This window comes from Cyclopterus lumpus, chromosome 22 (assembly GCF_009769545.1).
Source record: "Cyclopterus lumpus isolate fCycLum1 chromosome 22, fCycLum1.pri, whole genome shotgun sequence".
In the NCBI taxonomy this organism is placed as follows: Eukaryota; Metazoa; Chordata; class Actinopteri; order Perciformes; family Cyclopteridae; genus Cyclopterus; species Cyclopterus lumpus.
Window position 1 is genome coordinate 5,572,305 of NC_046987.1, and position 21,483 is coordinate 5,593,787.

A 21,483-nucleotide genomic window follows, 5' to 3' on the forward strand; every position below is an offset into this window, starting at 1 on the left:
CTTTATTTTTATTTTTTGTAAAAAGGGCCGATATGCAAAAGTTATTTTAACAAACCTTTTAATGAATATATATATATATACATATTTATATTTTCTCTGTTAATAAAATATTCATACAATGGCTTTTTTTTTTTAATCATACATATAACATTACCTTTTCCAGTTATCCCATTGTGTTATAACGGAATCAATCACCTGTTAATTCCTAGGAAGTTTCCTTAATGTCAGCTTTATCACCTGCTAGGCAATACCATCAAGGTGTTTTTCTAACAATCCCAACCATCTTATCTCATAAATATTATTAATTTACAGTTTTAAAATTACTTCATGAATCTCCCTCTCGTTGCTCAGCTCTACGCCAAGAAATCTCAAAGCGGCAGCGTTTTGATTTGTTTCACACCAGTTTGATTTCAGTGGGTGTGAATGACAAACAAAACATTTAGGCATCGTTTAGAAAGGAAACATTTATTTTGAAGGTCAATAACAAAACAAGTCTTTACAGGAAAATTAATGAAGCAGAATGTCTGCTGCTTCCAAGCCCCCTCCAAATCATCCTCAGCTGTCATCGAGGTCAGCTGTGTTGCTGCCGTCGCTGTCGCTGGCCACCAGCACTTCTCTGTTCTCATAGGTCCAGAAGCCGTTGAGGTCAATCAGGATGCTGGTGACAGTATCGCCCTGGCAACTGTTCACCAAGTCCTGGAGGGTGATCTTGTAGGGATCTTTAGGCTTCACCATGTCAAAGATCTCATCCTGAGGACGAGGCAGTGATCGGAAACGGTCATCTTTCTTTTTGTTTTTCCCAAAAAACAAAGAATGTCTCTGTGTGTGTACCATATACCTTGACATCCTGGAAGGTGACCTGCTCCTGACCGTGGAGTTTCATCTGCTCCTGAATGGCCTGAAAGCACACGGCAGTATGATTACAGACCGACACGAGCTACAAGCTCGGCCCAAGCCTTGAAAAGGGCCTCGGACGCTGAATTACCCTGAAGAAATAGTTGAGGGAGAAGACATTGAGGTATCCCTGATTGTCCATGTCCAGAAGTTTGAAAATATACTGCAATGCCGCAGGCTCCTTCCTGTTTTCCAACGCCAATACAAAGTCCAGATAGGTCTTGTAGTCCTGAGATAGGAGGAGGAGAAAAACACAGTTACTAGACCCAGCCCCTTAGAAGTCCGCCAATCTATCATCTTAAAAGAAGATTTTGGACCGAAAAATGAGACGTTTCACCAATCCGCCATCATTAAAACACCACTGGGCAACAAAACAGCTGTGGAAAGTTGGAGGATGAATGACGGGGACCACTGGAGCCGTATTGGCAACAACAACTCTCCTACGGTACCGTATTTGATCGTACCATTTCTCCATCGTAGGTGAGGCACTCCTGAAACACTCTGTCCAGGAAGACCGAGGTGAGCGTCGCCGTGCCGTAGCGTGAAAGCTCCTCTTTGCTCAACATGCCGTTGTGGTCCTTATCCAGGTTGAGGTACTGGCCTGCGGAGACACAAAGACGCAAAACATCCGGAAATAGCACAAACCACAGAACATTGGATTTGACATTTGCGCAGAGGCGTTTTTCTCACCGTAGACCCGGAGAGCGGAGGGGGCTGAGAACCAGTTGGACTCCTGACTCTCTTTAGAAAGCTCCTCGTCTCTAAGCTAAGAACCCAGAGGAAAAGTAAAAAAAGAACATAAGCCGGATTGCTTGACAATGAATCTGCCTTGTAATGTCGAACAATTTCATGAGGTCAGAAGAGATTTATTAAAAAACAGCATTTATCCATATAACAGCTACAAAATGTCCCATATTCGTCCCTTTTAACAAAAAAACACGTTTTTCATCTTTTAACGGCCAGCTTGCAGTGTAGAAACCAAATAGTCCGTGATAGAAAAGAAAATAATAATAATTCTACCTCCAACAAGTCATCCAGAAAACTGCAGGCCAATATATCCTGGATTTTAATCTTTCCTGGAGAAGAAAAAACAGACACAAACATCTTCAGCCTCTCCGAACCCCAAAATTCAGCGTTACATTTGACTTTTGATTATTTCCTTCACCACGTGTGGGGTTCAGGCTCACCTGTTCGGAGAGGGTCGAGGAAGAAAAAGAACTTGCGAACAGCGGTGCAGACGTAGAAAGAGTAGAAGGACTTCTCCAGTCCGTCCAGCTGAGGCAGAGTGGGGATCAGCTCCAGGATGTAGTTCTCCAGATCCTACACAGAATGTAATGTAATGGCTTTCTTTCATTTCACTACTAAAGGAAGCCATTATCCTCCTACTGGTTGCTCATTACTTTAAAAGAGGAAAAACTTGATGGGAAACGCTTACCGACTCTCTGAGGTGGCCCTGTCCTGCTACGTCATACAGACTCAGACCTATCCGGGTCTGATGCAGCCACACTAGATGTACAGAGAGACCAGAAATGAGCAACACTCAGTGACAAGATATTCACAAGTTTAGATCAATCCAGGTCAGAAAACTATCAAAGGAAATATCGTGAAAATTGGGCCAGGTGACAATAAGAAGCCTTTTTGTTTGTTGTTCTACCTTTTCAAGAAATAATTCATCCTTTTTAAACTTTGCAGACTTTTGCTCACTGATACGTATGTACAATAAAAAGGGACAAAGTAGACAAGAAAATGGGGGTCCAGACCTTTCCTCATGACGTAGTTAAAGAACTGCATGATGGAGATCCTGCCATAAGGGTCGCTAAGGAGCAGCTTGGAGTACACTCTGGCTGTGAAGAATTTTCTGAATGAAAGAAGGGAGAGAAGCGGCGAGGAATTGTTACTTTTTATAACATTACTCTGTTAGACCTGAAAGCCAGGTCTTCCCCCCTTTTATATCTGCTTTTAACACGTTTCTTCCTCCAGATACAGAACTATCTTAGCTAAATCTTTACTTTTCCAGACCGTTCCGAGATTCAGTTCTCTGCTTCACACTTCGGACTCTTCACAGTGGACTCACTGACATATTAACCTCCTGTGTCCACTTCCTGGTTAAGCATTTAGGGTTTTATGGGATTTTGCTGAATATAAAGTCATCCGAGCAAAGACACTGTGACGCCAGATGGATATAAAGTCAAGGCGGGGGGGCGGGATGTTGACTCAATCAACAAAGACATAAAACAAGACTGGAACAATAGGGTTTTACCCAAACCGCGCTGTACGCACTTAAACCTCTACTTCCTGTTGCTTACTTGCATTTGGGCCCGGCCTTCTCCCCGACCTGCAGGTAGGCTTCATAGCTGATCATGGCCTCCTCGCCGCTCACCGGGGGAACCTGGTGCTTGTCGAGCAGAAACCACAGATTCTACAGAAAAGACAAAGAGGAAGAGGAAGATTAAAAAGACAACAAAGCAGATTGTTGTTATTCGTGCAGAAGGAACTCAGTGTGTGTGTGTTACCTGTAGTTCCTCATTATCCAGCAGTTCCCTGCTCTTCCTCTGGAGGAAAACGGCTCTGGATTCCTCTCTCAGTTTCTGTAGTAATACTTCATCCTCTGCTGGTAGCTGCAGAACATCATCATCATCATCATCATCATCAACATCATCAACATCACAATCTATGGTGTCCTGCAATAAAATAGCTTGTCCATATTAATCTTGTAGTTGTATTATTTGGGGGCATAAATGTTATATTTGTATAGAAAATTGTAATTATTTGGCGGATGGAGTACACACAGGACACACAGGGTTTAGTCACATGTCTGACGTTGGAGCGCTTTCCTTTGGGTTGACATGTGTCATGTGACGTTATGGAAGTAATACCCTGTAGTAAAACCGTGGGATGTTCTTGTAGGACTTGTCTTTGTCGCCTCCTTCCTTCCACTCCGTGTAGTATTTGGTGAACAGCTTCGTTTCTTCGGCTTTCTTTTCCTCGTCGCTTCTGTCATCTGCACAGAGACACGTTAGTGTTGACTCCAAAGGAGCTTACGTTAGCTAGCACGAGACGTCACTTTACATTTTGTCTCACCTTTTTTGGTGTTTGCTAACCTGCTTTTCAAAATATCCGCCCATTGAGGCTGTTGGTCTTTCGCCATAATGTCACCGTCTCTGAAATTAATCAAGTATATTTCGTCAGAACAACCTTTCCATCGCAAAAGTTTAAAACAGTGCAAAGACTTGTGTACAAAAGTCGCCAAGACACCCAAAAAATAGGTCGACGTCAAGTTGCTGAGTGAACAAGTGTGTGGCTTCCGGTTTGGTTTCCGATGTCAAAATCAACATGTGTTGCTAATACATTTGCAAACCGGACAAAAGCAGAGGCAGTAAAGCATGTGTACTTCAAAACAGTTCATATCAATTAAAATACAACATTAATAACAAAGGCAGCTATGCATTCATGAAAATACGCCTCAAGTCAAATTTAAAACCCACAATAAATCAATCGAAGACATGAGACACAAACAGTTTTTCGAAATTAATTTGGGTTGAAACTTTTGTAACATTTCCTCAACATATTTTTATTTTTTATTTTCAAATAATACAGTTTGCGTCGTACATTTCAAACCAAATTGCGTATTCCGGTCGTTTACTGGTTGTCTTTACAAACTTGACAGTTAACAAACGCGCAGCTGTCGAGCGTTGATGACGTCGAGTTGTGCGACTCGAGTCATGTGTCCAGCTCCCTCAGTTGTGTTTATCCATGAAGTTGTACAACGAAAAGAGCTGTATTTGATTCGGATATCGAAAGGAAGAGTGAGTCGCATTTAAAGAGTTATAACTACTTATAGGACCAACGAGAGAGGGATATTCAAGTATCTATTTGCATTGGGTGACGGCAAGGTTATTAGCAGGCTCATTTCCAGGTTATTCATGCAACTAACAGCATGTGATAGGTTTTTGGTCAGATGCTTTAGGAAATACATATTTATACAGTGTATATGTGGTATGTAAATTAGGATTATATCTGCTGTATAACTGAAATAACGTGTAGTAATAGAAGTACAAGCCCATAGGCTAACATGGGCTCCACCTTGATATTACAAGTCAGAATGTGCCTGAAACCCTTCAAGCCGTTCTTCTACCAGGGAAGGTCGGCTTTCTACACACTGAATACTTTTCTGTGCAAGTCACCCCAGCTGCCCCTCTCAGCCCGCTTTCTGTGCACCAGACACACAACCCCGACCCCAGGGGGCAGACAGACAGACAGGGGGAACAGTGGACAGGCTGATGGACAGGAGGGAGTCAGAAATAGCAGCAACAGACGCAGGGAAGAGGAATTGTGGGATGGTGCTGCGAAGGGAAGGGGCAAGAGCTCCAGTCTTTGGCAGAGGACGTCTCCCCCCAAATCCGTGTTTGCTGCCGGGACGGCAAAAAGGACGACAGAGATGCTGAAGAGGAAAGCACCTCAGGATGTGGAGCAGCATGCAGGGGAGCCTGAAGGGAGGACGAGGAGAGGACCAGGTAGGACACCATCGGCTTTATTAATGAAGTCTAAATTAATCTGTGAAAGGGTTTTGGAATCATCCAACCCTCACTGAATTAATGAATGAATGTTTCACAGCGAAGGTGCAGCCTCCTGACAGGCCGCTCTCTGCCGCTGACTGGAGGACGCTGAAGGAGTCTATGGGGAATTCTCAGCGCTTTGACATCCAGATGATGAGTGCGCTGTTCACCTCCGGGGCAGAGCTGGATATTGCCAAGTGAGTGCAGGACGAGTGTGTTTGTGTGTCTAATTTTGAATTGCATTTAATTTTTTTAGGTCCAATTGTTGGTTTTACAGTTTGAGCACTATTATTTAAAATTAAATGTAATGTATATGCACCATTCTGCTACAGGTCCCTACTGACGTTTGTAGCCATGGAAACGGGGACGCTGACTTACGAGCTGCTACTGCGGTACCTGACGCTGTGTGTGAGCGGTGGCCACGACGCCGAGGTGTTTGATATCTATGACATCATGCAGGGAAGTTTCTCCTCTCTGGAAACGGGAGCCTCCAGCCTCTTCATCAAGTCCTTCAGCCGGACGGAGAGGTGGAGGGAGGCGGTCGGCATCCTGCGCGAGGTTAAGAAGGTTAGCAGCGTTTTGATTTTTACTTTAAAAAAAAACAACCAAATCTCTCATTGGATCTGGAAGACGGCGTCCCTTTCTCCGTCGTCACCTGGTTTTTACGGTTGTCCTTACAGGTCTTTACCCCATCACCGCGCAACTACGGCGATATCATCGCGGCTGCGATGTTAAATGGCGACATGACCGCAGCCTGGGCTCTCTATGACGAGTTGATTGAAAATGGACTGAGCCCGCACCAGGAAACCTGGGACGCTCTGTACAAGGGAGCGAGGGAGACCGAGGAGAAAACGGGGAAGAAGGAGGCTGAAGCCGTGTCTCAGTCGGAGCACCGGGAGAGGCTGCTGGGCATTCTGCTCCACATGAGGAACAACCAGATCTACCCCCAACGCGGCCTCACCAGCGGCATCAAGACCTGGTTTGAGAGGTACAAGAGAGTGATAAAGGCTCTGAGGGTTTAGGTGGGAACCAGAGGCTGGATGCACTTTATATGATTTACCTAAATCCTGTGGCAAACTATTTCACAATGATGTCATTTTAGAAGTATGGACTGATGACAAGATATAATTTGATCAGTCCTAAAAACAGGTGCTTTTAAAAACCATAACGTCGTCAATGAACTCTAATTTCGAGTGAACATTGTTGCAGAATTTTGCCCTGGTGAGTTTTATTCAGGTACGGCTTCACAATACATTTTCGGTGGTTTTCCCCCCTATTTTACTCCCTTCTATTGGAAGATAAAACCAGCATTTAGTCTTTTTCTCTTGTCTGTATGAACTTAACCTGATCTCATCCATGTTTATCCGCCTCAACAACCCATCATTCCTCATGTCTCCTTTCTCTGTCTCTCTGCCTTCAGTCTCATGGGGCAGAGATGGGCAGGAAGTTGGACCAGCGCCAGCCCAAAGTAACCGCACCACTTCCTACCAAATGAATCGCCGTGGAAGGTGTTTTCATCCATATTTGTGCATTGGTAGAATTGTGTGTCCGGTATATGTCATTTATGAATGTGTGTGTGTGTGTGTGTTTCTAGGGGTGTGTGTAAGTGTTGTGGGTCGGAGTTAGAGTCCATCCAGCTGACTGTTGAAGAGTACCAACAGCTGAAAGACAGAGTGATGGCTGACATCATTCAGGGACGAGATGTTTTTAACAAGACTACACCTGAGGTACACACACACACACACACACACACACACACACACACATGCTTAGCCCGGTGTCTAATAACTTAAAAGAATAATTTAAATATGAGGTCATAAAGATAATTTAAATAGCTAAATTGCATCTCTACTCTGACTTGTCGTTTTATATTTCATTTCATTTCATTGTATGCAGTTGTGAATTATGCATTGGTTTTAACAAGATCATTTATGATAGATTTGTAATTGTATTAATTAAATCGAGCGTGCAGTTAGTCCATTAATCTAATCTTCCATTATATTAACCTTTGGATTAATACAGGCCACGATGAATGATACATTATTGTGGTTGGTGTTAAAAGTTTGTGAACTTTTAAGCTGTGTTCAGTTTGAACTAATTTTGTGTTTCTTTATTTAGAATGAGCTAATTGTAGCTCATCCTAAATAAAAGAAATTCCACTTTTTTAACCGAAACTTAAGTATCTGTTTGGAGGCTTATCTGCCAACAGCATGGCACATTATCTCTCTGTCTTCTGCTAGATGGCGTCATTGGTAGACATGTGGCACCACGCCTTTGGGGCCTTTGGGGCTAGTCGAAACCGCTAAGTGAACTCTGCCACTTTCGTTATACAGATGACTGAGATCTAAACCGCTTCTGATCAGATCTCCTTTTGAGGCATTGTTTTAAAGGAAGATGTCCTTCAGAGACTCATTCCTCTAAGCTGCTACTGCACCACGTTGATATTTAATAATTAGTCCCTGACACAGAGGACAATACCACCAAAACGTCTCTGCCGTCCTCAAAGCTTGAGGTTTTCTGTCCTTTATAGTCTATTACTAATAATTTGATCGGGATACGGCTTGTATCTGGGATAGATAAATCACAAGCTTTTCATTGGATTGGAATGTACTGGCTGTATTCTTTTTATAATGCTAACAGAAATACATTAGCAAACAAGGTTATTCACTTGAAATAGTTTCAATAAGAAACTTGTGGACATCAGTAACATGTAGTTGAATAATAGGCCATGGCTCACTTATGTACAGAGAGACCGTTTGAATGTTTTCCTTTGTGTTCTTCAGTAGTCAGGGGGAGTTTGTTGGTGCAGTTAGTTAAATTGAGGGGATTTCCAGCATTTGGAGCACCATGTGAATCTGGATCACAGCTACCTCCCGCAGAGGAGCCGGAACGAGGAAGGCAGACATGCCGCATAACTCGACTTTATGAATTTATTTATTTTTAAGGGGCAAACAGGGCTCTTCAGACCACACAGTGAAGCAGCTGATGCTGGGAGTAATGGGGACAGAAGGGCAGCTGTGTTTCGTCGTCGCAGCCACCACGGAAGCGTTTTTTGAGGCTGTAGTTTTCAGTTGTGATGCATTGCATTTGATTATATTAAGTGAGAATTTTATTATTTTTGGAAACAAAAATAAAAGTTCCCCAAAGGTTGCATTTTTGATCACATTTGCATCACATTCTAGTGTCTACGCTGTTCAGCACAGTTACAAGCATCAGATATCAAAACAAAGACAGAAGTTTGGTCTATGTTTTACTTTTTTACATGTAATACACAATACGTCTGTATTAGTACAATGAGGTGGAACTGATAAGATAAGTGTTAGAACCGAGAGAAACTCAACCAGAAGTTCCTATTAAAGTGTTATGAGTAACATCGGCAGATGTAATTATAGCTGGTATCTTGTTGTCACTTTTTTTGCATTGAGATTTTGTACCTCAGTAATGATGCTGTAGGGTATGTACTTACACACAGAATACTAATGTGCTTTTTTTTTTTTAATAATGGTCTTTGAGTGTGCGTGTGTGCACGCGTGCGCATGTGTTTTAAGCAGTCATATCATCCGCAGTAGCACAATGAACTGGTTTCACATATCGGCTCTGGAAAGTCCCTGGATAATTATACTGGACTTTCTCTCCGTCTCTCTCTTTCTTTCTCTCTCTCATCCTCCTCCTCCTCCTCCTGCTGCTCTTAATTTTTCCTTCTTTCTTTTCTTTGTCAATTTAATCTTGTTTGTTTTTGTATGTATCTCTGCACCTTTTCTCCATCATAACCAATCCCTCTCTTCATCGCCACACTTTTATTTGTCCATCATATGTCTTTTTCTTTCATTTCTTTCGCCTCCCACCCAAAACACACATCTCCCCCTTCTCAACAAAAAAAGAAACTGCCTCCAATGTGAAGCTGCACATTATTGTAAAATTAATTAAAAAGCAATAACAGTGCACCATCGACGGGGCTCGGCAGGCGCTTTATCTCGAGCCCGGAGATGGAATATTACATCCTTTTAAAAATGTTTTTTTACATTTTTATGGTTGCGTTCATGGTGGCGGGCACGCAGTCAAGTTTCAATTCCGGGGGAATTCACTGCAAACCTATTTCCATACTGCTGTTATCTAAAAGTGAAAGTACTATTAACAATGTTCCCGTGCTGGAGGCCTATTCTAAGCTGCAGCACTGCTTGCCTATTATGGTACAAAGCTGTTCCACAGAAGAAGCCTTCCTCATTCCCCGCACTGCAGAAAACCTGTGGTATTCATGTTCAACAGATACTCTTTTTATTTATAGACTGTCTATTAGCCCCTTTTAGAGGGAGTAAGTATATTATTGTATGTACAATAATAATAATAATAATAATACAGTTGAGAGTGCTCTGACCATAGCCCGCTTCACATTCTGTCATATTAGGGTCTAATTGAAAATCATGTTTTGTCCAACGGGGAGAAACAACCCAGGTCCTCAGTGTGAAGGTGACGTTTTATAAGCTATTAAACTTTAACTCAAAACGAAGTACTTCATTGTTTAGCTGCCAGCTGGCCATCTCGGTGCTGAGAAAGAAAGGCTGGGTAGACGTATTACTGGCAGGCCTGTGATAAAACCAGCCAACCATCAGGCCACCACAGGTGGGGTTCACATACGCTCCCGACCGCGATAAGGAACGAGGCCCTGACGTTGCTGTGGGAGAGTTCTGCAGAATTCTTCTGTACCTTGTCAGCACTGCATATTTAAGTCAGACGTCCAGGGAACTAGTCAGTCAAATTGTCAGCTTATAAGGCATTTACCTTTCGCCGACAATGAGCCACTAAACCCAAATGTGTTGGTTTAGATCTCCATGCCATTCGTGGTCTCGTAGAAGAGGACTTGAGCGATCCCCTGACTTCCCCCCGAGGTCACCGGCAGGTCAAATTAATTCCTCCATCGGTAAAATATCTCCACATCCACGTGAATGGATTGGACCAAGAATTCAGACAGACATTCTTGGTCCCTAGAAGATGATATTATTGTGAGCATGCCGCCAGCACGGTTGTGATCTTGTTGTGTTGTTAGTACGGATAGTGGAAACCTTTAGAACATTGCAACTTGTGCACAATCCCTGTATTTGCCTCTTCCCTGCGGTGGTTAAATAGCTTATTTCTTCTTCTTTTTTCTGAGAAAAGAAAAAGGCAGTAATGTCATGCAGTGTAAAATCAAATGTTTTTGTACAATATTCGGGTGTAACTTGCCTGTTTTAAAAAAAACACTCACTCAATAAATCACTCTCTCGGCCTATTTTTGTGTGTGTTCAGGAGTTGAAGAGGTTCAAGGCGTTTGTGGAGAGGAAGCCAGCGTTCGATGTGGTCGTGGATGGGCTGAACGTGGCGAACATCAACAGGGACAAAAGCAGGCAGTCAGAGACGGTGAGAAAACGCACGTGCAGGCGAAATGTGATATAACGAGGAGATAAGAGACGGAGAGAAATATTATGCAGGGTCTATCAGACCAACAGCGCTTTTTTCAGAATCGTGTCTACACACAGTTTTTAGTGTTTTGTTCCTACATGTCTGTCCAACCTGGGGAGTTTTCTGCCGGTTGCACTATGATAATCCATTTAATTTATATAGCGCTTTTTAAGATACTCAAAGACACTTTACATGCTACATTATACACCGTAGACACAGCTGAGGTCAAATATGTCTCATCTTTCTCAGACGCTCTGTGGCCACAAGATACAGCGTAAGAACAAACAGACAAACCCGTGTCCCTAGCTTGTGTCCGTACTAGTCCTTTAGGATTTGCTACATTGTGTTGACATCAATAAAAGCGTTGCGGTGTGTACGTGTGCGTTTCAGTTGTTGGCCGTGGTGTCGGAGCTGGAGGGTCAGGGCCTGACTGTGCTGGTGTTGGGCAGGAAACACATGCTGCGGCCATCCAGGTCCTGGGATAAACACAACATGAAGCTTATCCAGCAGAAGGCTCACTGCTTCTTCACTGAAAACATGTGAGCACATGACGACAAAAACAAAAAGAGAATAGCATAGAATATACCCCATAGAAAAAGGGGCAGCACGTGGGAGGCTGATTTAATATAATTCACATGTTATCACTCAGCACATTGTTATACGACTGTATCTCTTTTATTTTTATTTTTATGTACAACCCTTCTGTTCTTGAGATTTTTTTATTTGCGTCTACTCAGCTCGGAGGATGATCCCTTCTTGCTGTATGCCACGTTGCATTCCGGCAACCACTGTCGGTTTGTGAGCCGGGACCTGATGAGGGACCACAAGGCCTGCCTGCCGGATGGAGCCACCCGGCGGCTTTTCTTCAAATGGCAGAGGGGCCACCAGCTGGTGCTCGACGGATACGTCGCAGCAGGCAGGAGAGTCCGATTTCAGGTGAGGGAAGAGGAGGAAGAGAAGGAGACAGAGAAAGTTGATGATTGGGACCGAATGAAAGAAAGAAGTATACCAATCAACCGTGTGTGTGTGTGTGTGTGTGTGTGTGTGTGTGTGTGTTTAGAGTATTCCCAGCTATGACACCATTATCCAGATGTCAGCGGACTCGTGGCACGTTCCCTACGACGACACGGAGGACAGGAGCACCTATGAAGTACCACAACGCTGGCTCTGCCTCACCGCAAAGCACTGAACACACATACAAACGCTCATGTATTTTGATTGTAACTGTGGACTTGTAAATAAATTAAATGTTTGTACAACGTGGAACTCTTCAATGTAACTGTTGAGACATGGGGGGAATTTGCACCTCTTTGCAACATGCAGGGTTGTAAGTCAGCGGTGACATCTGTGAGCTGCAAAGCTGCGATGGTGACCCGGATGTGGAAGGTTATAGTCGGGCAGGTCACATCCGGTGTATGCTTTAACTCTGTCGCCTCTCAGTTTAGCTTTAACTTCAGTCTCGACCCGTTTAAAGTTATTTCCAGCCGTCATGTCTCGGGGCTCGACTGCAGGGTTTGACCGCCACATCACCATCTTCTCTCCGGAGGGAAGACTCTACCAAGTCGGTGAGTGACGCTCGTGAGAGAAATGAACCGAACTCAACCTGCTCTGTCATCACGACCTGCTAACAGGCTAACAGGAGCTAGCTAGCCCATTCATAACGCGGTGTTATGTAGAAAAAGGAGTCGGAACATCGAGATGGAGTTAACAAGAGGGCGACTCGTGTGTGATTAACTACAAATGGATGCTTACATTAAGTGGGCAGCAGGTTCGTTTTGTTGCAGTTTTGCTAGCTTCTTAGATAGCTTCATTTAGCTAGCTGTGCAGTGCTAGCATTACAATAATAAGATAAACATTTGCATAAGACTAAGTGAATTATGTATGAAGCAACCGTAATATGCTGCTTACCCCTAGCTCACAATTTTATTAATTATAATTTTTAATTTTAATTTTATTATAATTTTTACAGTGACGTCCTAAATAAATTAGAACTGAGCTGTATGAAAATCTGTTTAAAAAAATCACTTCCCATATGTTACAAAGGTATACATTGTATAATACAATGTATACCTTTTATACAGTTGTGCGTATGTAAAATAATATTACAGGTAAAACCATCTACCCAGGTTCCTGAAAAGTTTACATGCATTTTTGTTTGTCATGAATTTGAATTGTGCCACTTTCCCCTCCTATCTGTCTCCAGAGTATGCCTTCAAAGCCATCAACCAGGGAGGACTGACGTCCGTAGCGATCAGAGGGAAGGATTGTGTTGTGGTTGTCACACAAAAGAAAGTTCCAGTCAGTATACACGGACACATTAGTTTAGTTACACACAGACGTTTATGTTTCTGTTGTCAGATTCCACAGCTTTCGTTGCTTGTGGTGTTCATATCTCTCTGTCCTTGTCTTGTGTTTTTCTCAGGACAAGCTGCTGGACTCCATGACAGTCACACATCTGTACAAAATCACAGAGAAGATTGGCTGCGTTATGACTGGAATGACAGGTACGCAATGACTCGTCCATCCGATGGTGAATACTCAGTCAGCTCGTTGTTTTTTATTTGGCTTAAATTCAATTTATATAATGGGTCAGCCACTGCCTTGTCTGACAACCATGTTGAGAGGAATGAATCATCCATCTCTACTATGCATTTGTGCAAAGAAGTGTATCATATTCTTTCCCTGTATTTGTCCAGTTCTAAATGTTGCCGCCTCCTCCTCCCTCCAGCTGACAGCAGGTCTCAGGTGCAGAGGGCACGGTATGAAGCGGCTAACTGGATGTATAAATACGGCTATGAGATCCCCGTGGACATGTTGTGCAAACGCATGGCTGACATCTCGCAGGTCTACACACAGAACGCTGAGATGAGGCCTCTAGGCTGCTGTGAGTAGTGTGCATGTGTGCCCTTTAGGATTGTTTGTGTTGTATAGTCGTCTCCTATTTTAACCAAAACTGACCTGTTGGAATTGTTTAAAACCACTTGTCATCCATTTCCAAAATGATATATGTTCCTTCATGTCCAGAGCTGGTCAATGCTTTTGTAATGACCTTACTTTATGATGTATTGAGATCCATACTGAAAGCTGTTTTTGTAAGAGAGTTACATTGTGGAAACTGTTTCATCGCAGCTTGATTTTGGGTATCGGGACAAAAATATTTGCAGTTCCAATTTACATATATCTTTAAAACCTGATGTTGATCTAGCCCGTGCACAAGGCTGTTAGAAACCATTTTTGGAGTAAAATGTATTTGTCAAAGTGCTGTTTAGAGCGTTGACCAGATAGTCAAATGGATGACATGGCCTCTTTCTCTACGTTTCTGCTGGCCTGTCTTCATTTCCTCTCTGCCTTGCATCCTACCTCCAAGGTATGATGGTGGTCGGGCTGGATGAAGAGTTGGGTCCGCAGCTGTATAAGTGTGATCCAGCCGGCTACTACTGTGGCTTTAAGGCCACGGCAGCTGGAGTCAAGCAGACAGAGGCCACCAGCTTCCTCGAGAAGAAAGTCAAGAAGAAACTGGATTGGACCTATGAGCAGACCATAGAGGTACGCACACGCAGCCGGACTGATCTGGGCTGAATGTCACTCAAATTATTTGGGAATTTTGTTGGCAGGGAAAGTCGAGGAGTGCGTTTGGGTGTCAGAAAATTGCATATAATTTATGTCACCATGCTGGAATGTTACCGCACTACTTAGTGGCTCTTCGAACAGCTGAAGTGGAAACCAATCGATGGCAGCCGTCGATGCAATTACACAAAATAGTTTAATAAAAACTGATTTGTTATTTCTTAGATATTCTGTTAATATTTCCCAGATGTTAATGTACTCCCCTTGGAAGAAGAATAAGAAGTCAAAGCAAACAATTGGAATATGTCACACAGATCTACATTTAATCTTCTACGTTTTGCAAAATAGCTTATTAACCCGTATTAACAATTTAATGCTGTCGGTAGAAAAGGAGAGCAGGTGGACAAACCGTGGCTTTATACGTTTCTAACATCTTTTAAAATGCCAAACGTTTTTAAAACGCACATTTATACGCGTGTCCCATCTTTCTCAATTGTTTGCCAGCATGAGCTCCCGTTTCCAACGGAGTCTATTCTCTGATGCAAGGTTTGATTGAATTTCCTTCTCCTCTGCTGTCTCTCGTGCTTCTCAACAACTCTCCCCTTCTCAAAACAGACGGCCATTTCATGTCTCTCAAGCGTTCTGTCCATCGATTTCAAGCCCTCAGAGCTGGAGGTGGGAATCATAACTACAAAAGAGTCGAGATTCAAGTGAGTGTTGTCCTCACACAAAGGGAGAAAAATTGCTCAAACATGGTAATGTCTTGGCATTGTTAAAAATGATAAAAAACAGAATAAGTGTTGTAATGGGAAATCCCCTTAAAATTAAAACCAGTGACGAGATCAAAGCAAAGGCTTGCAGGGTTGAATGTGTTCACAATGTGCCAGCGCGTGCGTGTGTGTGTGTGTGTGTGTGAGTGAGTGAGTGAGAGGGAGTGTGTGTGAGAGGGAGTGTGTGTAAGGTCTACAAAATCTGGCATAACAAAAAAATGATGACCGTTAACTTGTGCTCCAGGATTCTGTCAGAGGCTGAGATCGATGTCCACCTGGTGGCTTTGTCTGAGAGAGAGTGAGGAAAGCTCTGAAAAAGGATGAACGGCAACACCAAAACCCTCCCCACCTCCCTCCCTCCACACACCAGGTCTCTCTCATCCCAGAAGGAAGATTAATGAAGAGTCGGTATGATCTTGATCAGAATGGCCGGTATCGCACAGTGGGGTTGAGAGACACGCAACAATATGAAACATCAGTCCGACATGCCCCTTTGGATGGAGCGCAGCCCAAACGACTTCAGTCGATGAGCGTGACGTGAGCAGATCTGAAGAACAGGGTGGGGTACCGCTCCAGCACTATCTCTGTCGCGGACTTTGTTGTTCAGCAGCTTCTCGAGCCACTGCCAACAGAGCTTCCAATCTCTTTTACTCAGGGCTGCTGCGACGTGCATCTCCCCCCGTTTTCTATAACCGACTCGAAAGTCTCCCCCGTCTGCCGCCACTGATGTACATTACTGCACTTCTATTAAATGCAATGTTTTTACCGAACACTCGAGTTTCCGTTTTTCTTTTCTTTGCATATATTGTCGTTGGGGAATTTTATGCAAATGTAAAGTGGGCAGTTCAGACTTCAGAGCAGTGGAGGGAACATTATTTTCAGAATCACTGTTGCCAATTTGTGTCTCCATAAGGCTTCTATTTCTGCTCAAATACAGCTTACTAGAATGTATTTTATAACATTTGTTATATGTATTGACTGTTTTATCTGCACTTGAAAGGTGCTAAAGTTAAAAAGATATACTAGCTGGGCCCGAAAAGTACGTCAGTAAGAAGGTTCTTGCAATTATTTAAATATTAGTTTTCAGTTTGTATTCAGTGCTAACACACCAAGCTGCTTGACATTGACCCGATCTGCATTACAATCAGACTTTCATGAGCGTAATTAGCAGCTTTTAACGGGCCATGTGGATATTTATTTTACTGGAACTGAAGTGAAACTGCCTTCCTCCCCTCCGCCCTTGAGCTGGACTGAAGCATCCTGTTGTTCGGCGGAGATTCCCTTCTTTGGAGGAAGGAGAAGCAGGAATGTCGCCAACAGCTGAGTGTTCTGTTCCTGGGAATTTCCTGACCCTTTCTCTTTAGCCCCACCCTCCCAATAAAAACAGCCTAACATCCCCTTCTTATCTCTTTCTGCACACACGACAAGTATGAGGAACTGTCGCAGGCTCAATTGGCCGTCAGTTCCTCATTCAATGGAAGGCGTGTTATCGGCCTCCTTGCTGCATGACACGACAAATAAATGGCAGCAGTTCAGAACTCAAACTCAGCTGTCACGCGTCAGCGTTTATAGAAGCAGACATACTGACGGCGGCAAAAGGCACGTGGTAAAGAAAGAATGTCTTCTATAATTGCAGTCGCATCGCCAGCCGCTGGTGATTACACGCTGGGTTCCGGAGGAGCCTTATTTTGCATTACCAAAATGACTCCAAACTAGTTGCAATCAATGACCAACTGCAATCTTCCCATCACATCCCTCGAGTCACCCATCCACACAAACATGATCACACTTTGTTTTTTTACTGTTAAATATGAGTGTCTTTAATTTAACTGGAGTGTGCTGGACTGTTTGCTGCCTGACATATACAACCTGCTCAACTGTACACATTCACAGCTTCCATAAAAAATACATCTTTGTATACACAGCATTTACAATATCATACAACAGAGCTGTTGCAGGTACATCTGTGTGGATGGATGTTGTTTTTTGTGACCAATGATTTGCTGTGTCCACAGAATACAAGCAATCCTCTCATCATACAGCAAAACTCATCCGGTGGTCCTGTATTTACAGCTCGGTGCGTCCGCTCTTCCCCCGCGTCCTGGAACGGACTCGTTGTTGCTGCCTGTCCATCTGTTCCGCTGGGCGGTCGCGCATGCGCCAAATCTGCCCCCGCGTGTGTGACGTTGATGCAGGAAGTAGCCGAGCCCTTTTTCTAGTCCTTTACAGTCATCATCGCATCCTCCTGCCTCTGTAACTTCCTCCTCCCGCTTCCTGCTAATGTCCATTCCACTGGATGTCATCATAACCCACCTGCAAACACACAGGAGATAAAGTCACACACTGGCCAGGGAGCTCGTTTTAAATGTTATGGCGGCGGCTGCTAGTCTCAACACGCACCTCCTCGTCGGACTCGTCGTCCTCCTCCTCGCTGTCGTCCTCCTCGCTGTCGGGCAGCTCCCGCAGGTCGGGATCGGTCAGCGAGTACAGCTCTTTCCTGATGTCGTCGCCGTCGCGGCCGTAGGTGAGGTGGAAGGGGGTGTGGCCCCCGGACGTCAGGAGGTTGGGGTCGGCTCCTTTCTTCAGCAGCAGTTTGACCAGCGACAGATTCTGCTGGTCCACGGCCAGATGCAGTGCACTGCGACCGTTACGCTGCTCCTATAGGATGGGGGAGAGCGCAAGATTGTATTATATATATGTACTATGTAATTCTAGACAACGTAAGTGTGTATTCTTAAATATAGCTTTGGTGTGTGTACCTTTGAGTTAATGTCAGCGCCGAGATCCACCATGTTCTCCACCAGTGACAGGAAACCCTGAACTGAAGCCAGGTGGAGGCAATTCTGACCTGCAAGAAAACATCATAGGAAGAGCTTAACAGCTGACACCAGATCAGCATACCTGCAGTTTTCTAGGAAAAGTCCAAGGCTCCAAAAAGGATTCAAGAAAAGAGCTAAATAGTTTGTTTGGACAAAGTATTAAATTTAATGTGGAATTATATTACTCTGCCATTACTAAAGGAGAACAGACTTTTCATTGGGTCCATTTCATTATATATTGTAACATTTGTTACATTTTATATTCAGAAATGTGGTTCCCCAAAGTAAGATTTGACAAGTCTTACTCTATTTGAAGCCTTAGCATCCGACGCCACAAGCCACGTAATTGACGGGTTGTCGTCAGGAAGTGATGGCGTTCCCTTTGCTTGCTTAAAATGTTTCCTCCCCTCTAGTCATAGTGTTCAGGGATAACAGGCAGCAGAAGTTGCCCACCATTCCTCCGTTTAAATAGTACTTAAGACCAGCAGCAGACTGGTCAGTGTCTGGCCTGTCTCAATGCACCGAGGGTGGGCCACCACAGAATGGAAACTACCTTCTAATAATGTCGAAACGGACTTATTTAGTCCACCGCTGCTAAATCCAAACGTTTCCGTTCCAAGTAAACAAGTATAGTTTCAATGTTGACAACCGACATGTTTACCAGAAATGTCATAAAAGTCAAAGTTCGGTAAAATATTCTCACCGTGATAGTTGCAGGCAGCCATCACTGTGTGTAAATGCTCCGTCTGGCAGTTCTGGGTGAGGACGCTGAAGCACAGCAGGTTGCCGTGGCGACAGGCAATGTGAAGAGGCGTGTCCCCGCTGTCGTCCACCAGTGTGGGGTCGCAACCAGACACCAGCAGGCGCTGGCACACGTCCGCCTGGTTCGTTATTACCGCCAAATGGAGCGGTGTCTAGGATGAGAAGACGTGAGGGGAAGAGACAGGTGAGTTACCGAGTCAGAGGACAGTCTTGTGACGATGATGATGATGATCCTTCGTCAATACCTGTCGCTGGTCATTTTGTGTGTTGAGGAAGTCTGTGTTCTTGGACAGGTCTATGATCGTTTTGATGTACTCCTTGGCCTCGTGGATGATGGCCAGGTGGAGCAGCCTATAGAGACGAAGAAAAGCTGTTACAGTACACACAACCAAATCTGTATTATTGTTATCGGTTCTTTCCACAAGGATAGTCACTTGACATTATGTAAACAGGTAAATAACAGCAAATACTTCCATTTGTGTACTTTTGAACAGTGAAAATCTAACCTAATCTACAATTGTGCTGATTCAAGTGCAGGCACAAGAGGTTTTTGTTTTTAGATTTTTGCCTCGTAAAAGTTAACATTGTTGTGTGCCGTATACGGATCCCCATCATTCTCAAAGAAAAATTTTAAAGTATTCTTCAACATAGCAGTTTCCACATCTCAGACCCCCAAACATTCAAAAGATTCTTCAGTTCATTTGATACTGAATTACATCCTTGTTTTCGTTTCATTTAGACTCAAATCGAATTAGCATAGGGGCCAGTTTCCTACGAATGCCATTACAGTAAATTAATGTAAACGAATAGATTGATGAATAATTTGAATGACCTCAAAGTGTTCCCCAGACCCCACGTTGGGAAACCACTGCTATTACGCCTTGCACAGTGAAATGATTCCAGGCCTGTGAGGCGGTGCTGGTTAATAAAGTCACGTTGTTCAACTTAAGTCGCGATAGCGCATCATGTATGCACGCGCCATGAGAACAGTTACACTGCTGTTATGAGTTTGAACTATGAACTTCTTTGCGGATAAATAGTGTTCCTATTTTATTTAAATAAATAAATAAAAACACACTTGGAGTCTCTGTTACGGTTATTATTCCTGGTCTCGTATTCCAGGAGTGACTTTCACGTCAAACTCCGCAGAAAGTTTGGTGTAATTTTATAGGTGCTTTTTTTTTTTTTTCTTGTTTTTTTTTTCCTCCCCTTCTCGCACCACGGGAGCGCGCGTCGGTCGGATTCCTTGGCCGCGCGCCCGGGACTTTCCCAGTCTGACCCGCGGCCATAGTAGAGTCCCCCCCCCCCTGATAATAGCCTTTTGTTTACGTCCACCGCCGCGGTGCCTGACCGCAACTAAACCCGTTACCGAACCAGACACCCGTTATGTGGATTGTTAACACCGCTGCGACGCCGTACGTGTGTTTTGTAATGCCCTTGTGCCACATTAATACGCCGTCGTGCTCCTTTGCATTGTAATGACAGACTAGAGGCAGACATTCCCCACAGGAAAGGGATCAAATTACCTCCCCGAGACCCGCGAGCGGGGCCTTCTCCTCAGGCGACATTACGAGCCGTGACGTTATTCCGAGAACTCGCAAATATCCCCGTGCTTAAATATTTTCTTTCCCCTCCTAACTTTTCTTCCTAGTCCGACTTACGTGTCTCCGTCCTCCGTGATTTGCGTTTTCCACTCGTGCTGCTCTCCGGTTCCAGCGGGTGCCTGTTGGTGCTGCGGCGGCTCGCACTCCAACCGGAGCAGACGGATCTCGGCCGCCACGGCCTGGTACTCCTCCTCCTTCAGCGAGTCCAGGCCGCTGTCGAGCCGCTCCTCCGTCGACGGAGCCGGCTTCCCTTCTTTGGAGTCCCGGCTGTAATCCATTTGGTTTAATATACTGGTCCGGTGAAGGGCCATGGCGGCTTGTTTGTTCGCGACTAGGTGCGCTTGGTTGTCTGCGGGCGGAGCTGTGCAGCAGGCTGTAAATGCCCTCTGCTGCAGCGGGGCGGAGCTAACGACTAGGTGGGGGATTTCCAGAACACTGTCACTCAGAATAACACAGCACACATAGAGAGCGCTGGCACCAGGAGGGGATTTCTATTCGGACACATATAAATACACTCCTCAGTTTGTCACCGAGAGGGCGAAGTCCGGTTTGCAGGCTGCAAAACACCCATTTCTGCATTATGTCCGTCCTTACACAAGTGTTTCCTCCTAAAACTGTATCTACACCCTCAGCTTTAAATCAGCAGAAAGTTATCCCCAGTTAGCATTCAAACTATATAATATTATAGTAATATATGTTATGCACCGCCAAGTCAACCTGCATGGACTAAAGAATAAGGAAAGCAGTGCATCAACAACTCCAGTGTTAATCCCACGGGAATCCAGGAAAGCAGAATAACTTGATGCACATCAGGCTTCTGGTGCATGTACGTTGCAAGCATGTTGGAAGCATTAAACTAACCGTGCTTCACATAGCTGGTTGTTATACTGAGATGGGGATTAGACCCCCACTGAATCCGCGGCAGTGACCTTTAATAAAACCCGAGTATCGGATCACTCGTTCGACTCCTCCGCGGATGAACATGGAACGACTTCCAAGTGCCTCGATAAGGCCGCGAGACTTCCGCGAGGCTGTGACCTATCCCTTTAGAAAAAAATGGGGAAGAAAAAGTAAA

The 21,483-nt window shown here is 44.2% G+C and overlaps 4 protein-coding genes across 8 annotated transcripts; 2 read left to right on the plus strand and 2 right to left on the minus strand.

Annotated features, from left to right (window-relative positions):
- Window positions 1-449: 449 nt before the first annotated feature.
- ppp2r3c (protein phosphatase 2, regulatory subunit B'', gamma) lies at window positions 450-4,258 on the minus strand. The gene is made up of 13 exons (XM_034562992.1): window positions 3,976-4,258; window positions 3,771-3,895; window positions 3,408-3,512; window positions 3,201-3,313; window positions 2,655-2,752; window positions 2,330-2,400; window positions 2,082-2,214; window positions 1,915-1,970; window positions 1,585-1,660; window positions 1,359-1,495; window positions 986-1,123; window positions 839-898; window positions 450-750 (listed from the first exon to the last, which is right to left on the minus strand). The coding sequence occupies exons 1-13, from the start codon at window positions 4,040-4,042 to the stop codon at window positions 556-558; spliced, it is 1,374 nt and encodes a 457-aa protein (XP_034418883.1). The 5' UTR covers window positions 4,043-4,258; the 3' UTR covers window positions 450-555.
- Window positions 4,259-4,562: 304 nt separating this feature from the next.
- Window positions 4,563-12,145, plus strand: prorp (protein only RNase P catalytic subunit). Of its 5 annotated transcripts, none has more exons than XM_034562990.1 (11): window positions 4,567-4,700; window positions 5,116-5,408; window positions 5,509-5,647; window positions 5,783-6,017; window positions 6,131-6,438; window positions 6,871-6,918; window positions 7,045-7,177; window positions 10,734-10,844; window positions 11,277-11,425; window positions 11,624-11,822; window positions 11,947-12,145. In XM_034562990.1, the coding sequence occupies exons 2-11, from the start codon at window positions 5,333-5,335 to the stop codon at window positions 12,073-12,075; spliced, it is 1,527 nt and encodes a 508-aa protein (XP_034418881.1). In that variant the 5' UTR covers window positions 4,567-4,700; window positions 5,116-5,332; the 3' UTR covers window positions 12,076-12,145. The 5 variants fall into 5 exon arrangements, with proteins under 5 accessions (XP_034418879.1, XP_034418881.1, XP_034418878.1 ...); XM_034562987.1 differs by having other exon boundaries at window positions 4,573-4,700; window positions 5,075-5,408; XM_034562988.1 differs by having other exon boundaries at window positions 4,563-5,408.
- Window positions 12,146-12,260: 115 nt separating this feature from the next.
- On the plus strand, window positions 12,261-15,993 carry psma6a (proteasome 20S subunit alpha 6a). Its single transcript, XM_034562994.1, has 7 exons — window positions 12,261-12,451; window positions 13,090-13,184; window positions 13,309-13,390; window positions 13,615-13,770; window positions 14,254-14,432; window positions 15,069-15,163; window positions 15,468-15,993. The coding sequence occupies exons 1-7, from the start codon at window positions 12,376-12,378 to the stop codon at window positions 15,523-15,525; spliced, it is 741 nt and encodes a 246-aa protein (XP_034418885.1). The 5' UTR covers window positions 12,261-12,375; the 3' UTR covers window positions 15,526-15,993.
- A 1,452-nt stretch (window positions 15,994-17,445) lies between these two features.
- nfkbiab (nuclear factor of kappa light polypeptide gene enhancer in B-cells inhibitor, alpha b) lies at window positions 17,446-20,780 on the minus strand. The gene is made up of 6 exons (XM_034562993.1): window positions 20,466-20,780; window positions 19,050-19,155; window positions 18,746-18,956; window positions 17,983-18,071; window positions 17,624-17,881; window positions 17,446-17,536 (listed from the first exon to the last, which is right to left on the minus strand). Exons 1-6 carry the CDS (start codon window positions 20,717-20,719, stop codon window positions 17,501-17,503), a joined length of 954 nt encoding a protein of 317 aa, XP_034418884.1. The 5' UTR covers window positions 20,720-20,780; the 3' UTR covers window positions 17,446-17,500.
- Between the last annotated feature and the right edge of the window lie 703 nt (window positions 20,781-21,483).